At 34.6% G+C, this 8,592-nt stretch overlaps 2 protein-coding genes across 2 annotated transcripts; both read right to left on the bottom strand.

Moving 5' to 3' along the window:
- Positions 1–2,724: 2,724 nt before the first annotated feature.
- LOC111894644 (glutathione S-transferase T3-like) lies at positions 2,725–3,675 on the bottom strand. Its single transcript, XM_023890741.1, has 2 exons — positions 3,540–3,675; positions 2,725–3,335 (listed from the first exon to the last, which is right to left on the bottom strand). The coding sequence occupies exons 1-2, from the start codon at positions 3,673–3,675 to the stop codon at positions 2,725–2,727; spliced, it is 747 nt and encodes a 248-aa protein (XP_023746509.1).
- Positions 3,676–4,375: 700 nt separating this feature from the next.
- Positions 4,376–6,946, bottom strand: LOC111894554 (probable endo-1,3(4)-beta-glucanase ARB_01444). The gene has a single exon (XM_023890628.3). It carries the CDS (start codon positions 6,704–6,706, stop codon positions 4,529–4,531), a length of 2,178 nt encoding a protein of 725 aa, XP_023746396.1. The 5' UTR covers positions 6,707–6,946; the 3' UTR covers positions 4,376–4,528.
- Positions 6,947–8,592: the final 1,646 nt, after the last annotated feature.

Genomic DNA, 8,592 nt, shown 5'->3' with positions numbered 1-8,592 from the left:
AGAGACAAATAATATTAAATTATGTAGTGTTATATAGTTTCTGTTACAGTTGTGAAACCATGTCCTTGACATCATAAAAATGCCATAATATGGAGAAAACTTTGGAAATGCATCCATTTAAAGGCCTAACACAAGCTTATAACACTTGGGGATCATCTATGTGACACCACTTAGTATATTTCACATATATGAGCTTTTTCACCTCTCTTTGAAATATGATGTAAAAAATAAGTTGTAAAATCAAACACTGCTTTTTCTTACAGTAAAGGTAACAAAATGCACATAATTAACAAAATTAGTACATCCTTAACCATTATTTCATTGTTTTTCATTGCATTTAACCATAATTTTGGCACACACTTTTCTTCATAAAATTTTTGGTGATTGTTTGCCATTTAAGTTGCTCTTTCTGACTTAAAGAAGTAATTAATAAAGAAAATCATGGAAATCCTAAGTCTCATACTTTTACAAATGTGTGATCATTTACTTTTCCTTTCATTTCTAAAAGAATATTTACATTGTTTATCAAGAAAAAATGGAAAAATATTGCTTTTTAGTTGACATAAGCAAAAAAAAATGTATATTTTTTAGCTTTATCATCTACCGCATCCATTGTAGCTTCATCATTCCCTCCATCAACTTTAACAACACCATTTTTTATTACAACAAATCCCTTCCACTAAAAAGGATGATATCAACTTACCATAAACAAATTAATGAAAGGATCATTCTATTTCAAGTTTTTTTTTTTTTTTTTTTTAAAATGCCATGCTAATTAGGAAGAAATTAAAGTGAGACGGTATAAATAAAACATATAAGTGTTAAGGTTTCAGATTAATAAAGGATCCAAATTAAAAATTCAAAACATTTTTCTATTTGTTAAATGCCTCCAGTCAAGAAAGTCAATTAAATCTAGAGAGTAGACCTTATATAAATCTACAACAATAATAACCAAACAAATATCTCAGTGAGACAATACATCAAACACCTTATGTGCAAGAAACCAAACAAACTCAATAGATTTAACTTTATATGTTTATAACTGATACCAAATAAGGAACAATTTCATATAGAAAATATCATATTTACACAAACAAAAGCATTTAATTCAAAAGAAAAATTCATAAACCTAATAACAATATATCCATCTGATCCCATGTCTTTTAGAATCATCATACACGGTCCAAGGCTTTTAAAAAATCACAAAATAAGCTTTTACAAACATTGTGGTCTGTTAGCGGGGGTGTGGGTCCTAATTGATGGAGATTGTTATATAGATTGAAACATAAAGTAGTAAATAAGGTTTACCTTTTGGTACCAGTGATGATAAGATGGTGTTGAACAGACTGGTAAAAAGATGGTGGGACGATGATCAACAAAGTGAAATGAATTACCTTTTCTTACCTAAGATAAAAATGTTTGACCTAAAATATCACCATGGAAAAAACCCTTCCACTACAATGGAGGACGAAATTGGCTTTTCGATTTTAAGCAGGTTGAAGAAAGTGAAAGGAAATTGGGGGTTTGGTTTTGATTAGTCCAAAGTAGCTAGACAAAAGTATGAGAGTTTCAGAACTTCACTTTGGAAAAATAGGCGAGAAAAACAGCTGAAGGGGACGGATGATATGCCATGTCGCGACTCCAAAACCAATCACATAAAAGAAATTACACCCAAATCGATTGTAGCTTAGTTCAAATCCGAAATCAAAGGCTAATTACCTGGGTGTAGCGTTTGAACGCCGTTTCTTGCAACGAACCATTGATGGAGAGGGAAGAGGATTAGGGTTTAAGAGAGAATCTACCTTCAACATTAACAATCGGTGATTAAGTTTGGATATGACTAATTTCTTGGTATCGAATTCCTGATTTCTTGCTATCAAATTCGGAACGCCGATAATTTGCTATATCAATTCAAACTTCAAACGTAAATGCAAAACTGTTAAAGCCGAAGAAGGGTATTTGGGGAAATTCACTTTGATATTTTGAGCGGGATAAATTGATTGGGCGGACTAATTGAAAACCACGTGGCAAAATTCTCTTATTTATTAGATTAGGAGATATATATTACAATCACCTGCTTATACATGACAATACGACGAAGTTTTTTTTAGAGTAGATTTGCTTGTTCTAAGACTATTCGTTATACCCACCGTTAACCACTATAGTGGTGGGTGTCATGTTATCACCGCATTCTCTACCATTAACCATGAGATACGTACCACTAAACACACAACTCCACCTTGTTTTTTTAATTAAATTTAAATAAAAATACATAAAAATCATATAATTTTTTTTTAAAAAAATACTAGTTTTCATTAGTTTAAAATACCAAATTACATTTATAAATTAAAATACCAAATTACATTTATTAAAATTTAAAAAAAAAATACATTAATTAAAATAAAAAAATTAAAAACTACATTAATTAAAAAAAAATAAAAAATAACATTAAAAATAAAAAACCTAAAATGACCAAGCTTAACTAAAAAAAACTATCCCCTATTCCTACGTCAGACTCGAACGAACTCCTTCATCACGATGAATAGCTCCAAATCTTCGCCTTCGAGGTCGTCCGCTTTCATTTTCAAGATTTCTATATCGTTTTTTCTTTGAATCACCGGTTGTGTTTCTATCATTTTTTGTTTTACCCGACTTAACATCTCCGTCTTCGTTTCTTGAACGTCCACATAACGATCAAATTTCTCTCCAAATTGATCCGTAACACTAGATCCCGAAGCTGTTGAAGCCGCTTTTTTTTTTTTTTGCTTTACTTCTTCCAACAGGTCGACGAAGAGGTTGCTCGTCTTCAATATCGAGTGGATCATCTTTGATGTCGAAATGTGTTCGCCCGTCCGATTGTTGAAACATTCCGTCGGAGTTTCTTGAACGCTTTGAACCGGAAGATTGTGAACTTCCTTCCGTTTGCTCCTTCCATTTCAGAGCATCTTTCAACTTTAGCCAATGTTTCACATATGGAAAAGCTTTGCGTGTTGGCGTTATTTTTTCAAATTGGTCCAAACCCGCCTTGAAGACATCACAATCGTTTGCCCCGCTTTTTCGTATGTTTAGGAGGTTGTTGTAAATTTCTCCAAATTCGGTGCATTTTAGTCGAATATAGCGCCACTTCAAGTTAATTTGATCGGGATTTCGGCTTTCACTTCCCGTTAGCTCGTAAAAGACCGCACAAACTTTCTCCCCAAAACAACCAAAAGCTTGACTATTGCCTTCGATTGGGTCTTGGGAAGCTGAAATCCATGCCTCGGCTAGCTTTTCTTCTTCCTCTTTTGTCCATGGGATTCTTTCTTGGGTGGTGTTGGGTCGGCCCGTGTTTTTTCCTTTTTTCTTTTTAGGTTGAGGTGATGGTGAATGTTGAGTTTCCGAAACAAAATCCGGCTAATGAGGGGGTTGTGATGGTTGTGGTTGGAATTGTTGTTGTTGGAGTTGTTGGAAAGTTTGATATTATTGAAGTTGTTGTTGTTAGAAGGCCGAGAAAGCTTGATATTGTTGTTGGAAAAGTGTTGTTTGTTGGATAGGGGAACCAGTTTGAAGCAAATTGACTAAACCACCTTGAGGTGATTCCATGGTCGGGAATTGGCGAGGGGTTGTGTCTAACGCAAAAGCGTTATCGGGTTTGCGATTTTTATAGTTTGGAGGAGTGTTTTGGTTGGGATCCATTGTTTTGGTTGCGAAAATGTTTTGGGTATTTTGTGTATAGAGTAAGAAAAGAATGATGTAAGAAATAAGGTTTAGAATGAGATATCTATAGGTGAAAATGGTATGTAAAAAAAGTGATTTAAAAAAAAAAACGAATTTTTAATAAATTTGACCGTTCAACAGCTAGTCAAATGGTCAAAAAAGAGGTCAAGCCCATTGGACGTTTGGTTTCATCGTCCGGATAACGTCCCACCACGACCACGACCGGCCGAGATAGTGTGCACGGCCGAGGTCATGGTCCAGCTCAACCACCATGAGCCCCCTCGTTAAAGGCATACCGGTTGGCCTAAAGCAACAAAGTTGTGATTATGTTTTTATAGTGTAGGTTCCTAGTCATGCTGATATCACTGTCAATTCGGATCGCACGATGGGGAATATAAGTTGGAAGATGTGATTATCATGTAGTATTAATGGTAAACACTTTCAATTCTTTATCAAAGAAAAACCGTCCCTTAAAGGTCTTTCACAGTGCATGGAATATAGTACAGTTCTTTTTGTGTTCAAGTATTTGGTAGAACATCAACGAAAGTTTATAGACACTTTGATTTTACAATTTACATAATTTGATAATAATAAGATTAAAACAAATTTCAAGCTACAACAAAAATAAATTAAGATGCTTGATGAAAACCAATAAATATTACTATGAACAACTTAAAAGTTAAAACACAACAATAACTCGATTCATTTAATCGAAAAAGGCTACAAATATACATGTGATATAAATAAACTTTTGATAACAGAAAATTGAGAAGTATACGTAATTTATTTGACTATTTACAAGTATACCTTTTAAAACTCTGTTATCAAACACTTAATGACAATAATGACCAAACCAACAATGCCTCCCTCCGCCTTCATAACCTTCTTCTTCACCTTCACTTCTACTGTAAATCCACCATAACAAATTACTTAAAGAATTCCCATCATCAAATCCATTCAAACTCCTTATCTTCTCAATAGCAATTTCCTTCTCATAAACCCCTTGCAATGCATACACAAACCCTTTCCACCCTTCACCAACACCTTCCCTCCCTAACGCCGGCAAACCCCACTCCACAAGCCGCCTCACAAACCCCACATCGGAAAACAAAACCTCCGTCACCGGCAACAATGGCAGCACCTGAATCCCCACCCTACACTCCCTCCATTCCGGCGGAGCAAACCACAACCCACTATCTCTCTTATTCGCCCACAAAACTCCCACCACTCGATTATCCCTCGTGAATTCTTCACTGTAATAACTATCATCTTCTTTCACATGCCACCATGTTTGAGATGCATGAATCTCCATAGCTGTAAGCAAAGAGCCAATCGAAACAAGATGTGTGTCTCCATAAGCTAATCCCATTAATGCCGCTGAGTAATACGCATTAACTGCTTCACTTGTGCTTTCTTGATTCCTTCCATCTGCAAACTCAGTCAAACCACCTGCCCATGAATGTAGCTTCCATAAATCGAAACATCTTAACCTTGTATACTTCGAGTTTCCACCTCTACCTAACGTCATGAAATCCGCCATTAACGTGTAAGCTTGAGGTCTATATTTTCTTCCCCATATTGGATCTATTTTAGCAAGAACAGCGATCCCGTAAAGAAAGTAACCAATATGGTAATGATGATCGTTGTATATTCCAAATCCGAAATCAGCACTTGAATCTTGAGACCCTTGTTTTGTTATAATTCCACCCCATGATTTGTCATATAAAAATCCGTTTCCATTAAACGTTCCATCTAACCATGGCTCGATTGTATCCTTTAAATACTTCTGAATTCTTGGCAATACTTCAATATAAGTAACTTCTTCAGCTATTAAAGCTAATCTAGCTGCTCTTGCGACAAGCTTCCCATAAAAATACGATGATGTTGTCGATATTGAAGATGAATCCAACCCATCGACATCTTTTACAAGAGCATCAATGATTTCAGGGTAGTTTTCTTCTTTGATTCCTTTTATCGAATGCCAAGTTACTGAAACTGGATCGGTTTTTAACACCCAGGAATCTCCGATGACACCCACAAGTTCGCCATCGATGCTATTGTATTTAACGTCGTCAAGAACTTTAACTGCAGACACATCAAGAAGACGAAGATGAAGAGGGTTTGCTAACATTAACAAATCCCCCCAACCTTTCTTTTCCCATTTATATTCAACACAAAATGGTGTCGTAAACGCAGCATCACCCGATACCGGATAGCAAGAACTGAAACGATCAAGAACCGTTTCAAGATTAGGGTTTGATGAATTCGGGAGTATTGCGATACGAATAACACCGGAAAACAATGAAGATGAAATCTTTGATATCTCGTGGGTTAGATTAATCGGTGAAGACGAATACAATAGCCATGTTTGACCGTTGTTGAGATTGATTTTGTACTTGGTTCTTGAAGAATTAGGAGTAAAATCAAGAATTGCATGAATGGTTGAAATGGAAAGTTCGGTTTTTTGCAAGACTTGACATGTTAAAAACGGGCTACCTCTAACCAGATAAAATCTTAAACTTTGTGGAAGATCTAACGTCACACTTAGATCGTTGAATGAAGATATGACGTGGGTTTGATTAGGGTCAGGGTTATCCACGGCGGAGATGGTGAGATCGGCGTTGAAGATTTGATATGTGAAGGCGGTGGTGGAGAATAAAGGTGGGTAACACATGGAAAGCGATGAAGGCGATGATTTAATTAAATATGGATGGATGTATTCAGGTTGATCGCCATTTTTGAGGACGAAGTTTTGGAAGAAAGAGTTTGTGGGGAGAGGGGAAGAGAGAAGGTTGGTGGAGAAGAAGGTGGAGGGGTGAGGGAGGACGGTGGAGTTGGTTTCTGGAAACATAAAAGGGTGGGAGGGGCGGCGGTTCATGATGGCGGGTGGTGGTTCTGGTGGAGGAGAAGAGATTGGTGATTGGGGTTTTATAGAGGGTTTTCTTGGAGGTTTTTTGAAGGGCTTTGTGATGATTCTTTCCACTTTTCTTCTGATTTTCTTCAACACCATCTTGAAAGGGATTGAACAAATGGATAAACAAAATTTAATGATACACCAGAATAGAAATTAATTAACCCTTCTTAGTAAATTAGATTCAAAGACTAGTTTTCAGTAACTGATTAAGAGAAAATGATAATGTTTTTGGCAACTTGAGATGGGAGGATTAGATTAGAAGGTAAGAGAGGATAAATGGGGACATATGAGATGTTTGGTTCTTTCAAGTTTGGGGTTTGATGTTTGTATTTGAGGATGATTTGAAGGTACTTCTCTAAATTCGAATAGTGAATGAAAGGGAAATAACTAATAAAGTTGATCAATATTTGAAGGAACGTATAATTAAAAAGTTGGGTTTTTATTTTTTATTTTTATGTTTTGATGATGTATCAAGTATCAAAAGCAATATTATCTCTGAAGTCATTTGATAGAGGACATATTAAGATTCTTTGTTGTTTCAATGATTAATGTTGTTTTGATTTAAGATACGTTTTCTATTTTTCCTTCTCATGTTTACATTCTTGACTTCCGAAAGAACCATAGAGCTAAACCAAGAAAATGCTCTCCAATAAATGCAAACGATTTTTGTGTGTGTGTGATGGATATGGTTTAATGAAAAGCATTAATCGACAATAACATGACCAGGCATTATGAAAAAAAAAAAAGGCTAATGTCATAAAAACCCTCAAGTTTTCAGGGTTTTGTCGGTTTTGCTCAAAGTTGAATTTTATGTCCGTTTTTACCCTAACATTTTCCAAAAAATGTTTGGTTTTACCCTTTTACCGGTGATAACAGGTTACCATTATATTAACTTCGCAAAAAACCCTCAAGTTTACAGTTTTTTTTACGTTTTTACACTTCAGTTAGTATTTTTTTTTACACTTTTAACCTATGTATTTTTTTTTCATATTATACGTATTCAAGCAGAAAAATCATATGAATATGTATATTATGAAAAAAATATACTTAGGGTAAAATTGTAAAAAAAATTATAAATTTAAGGGTAAAAACGCAAAAAAAAATAGTAAACTTAAGGGTTTTTTTTTGCGAATTTAATATAATGGTAACCTGGAAAACCTGCTATCACCGGTAAAAGGGTAAAACCGAACATTTTTTCGAAAATGTTTGGGTAAAAACGGACATAAATGTCAACTTTTGACAAAACCGACAAAACCCTGAAAACTTGATGGTTTTTATGACATTAACCCAAAAAAATGGCCTTACACTTAAAATGAGCTTAATGTTTGCAAAAAGGAGGAGACTAACATTACTAAAAAGTTATCAAATTATAAAAAGGGATAAATTATTAAGACCTGAGAGTGTGTGTGCAGAAAAATCTCTTACTTTTTGCTTGCCACGTCAATATTTCTTTTACTTTTTTTTCCCTCGCCAAAACCCACGGTGTGTTGGGAAGAATCTTTTACTTTTTCTTTAATATATATATTTCATACAAATATTATATTTATTTTGTATGGAATTAAAAATCATGAATTTGATATATTTTTTTAATTTTTTAATAAGTATATAATTTAATAAATATTAAAAAAGCTGAAAAAAATACTGACCAATCACATGAGAAAAGAGAGTGGGGGATAGACTCTCATCACTCTTTTCCCTCACCCACGGTATGGTGTTCCAGAGGGTGGGGGAACCTTTCCATTACAATTTTTTCTGTTGTACACCCATCGGTCTAATATAAAAAAAAGGCAAATTTGTGTTAATTTGTTATAAAAACTATTTATATCTAGAGAATTACAAATAAATAAATAAATAAAAATATGTGGATAGATTTTCGGTAAGACTTTTAAGATTAATCGGTATGAGCATAACGCTCATTACGTTATGCTTACATGACATGTCTTAACACATGTTATACCAAGTGAACGCCGCCCCTGTTTCTC

Source organism: Lactuca sativa, chromosome 4, assembly GCF_002870075.4.
Source record: "Lactuca sativa cultivar Salinas chromosome 4, Lsat_Salinas_v11, whole genome shotgun sequence".
In the NCBI taxonomy this organism is placed as follows: domain Eukaryota; kingdom Viridiplantae; phylum Streptophyta; class Magnoliopsida; order Asterales; family Asteraceae; genus Lactuca; species Lactuca sativa.
Note: the sequence above shows the minus strand (reverse complement) of the source record. Positions and strands in the feature narration are given on the sequence as shown.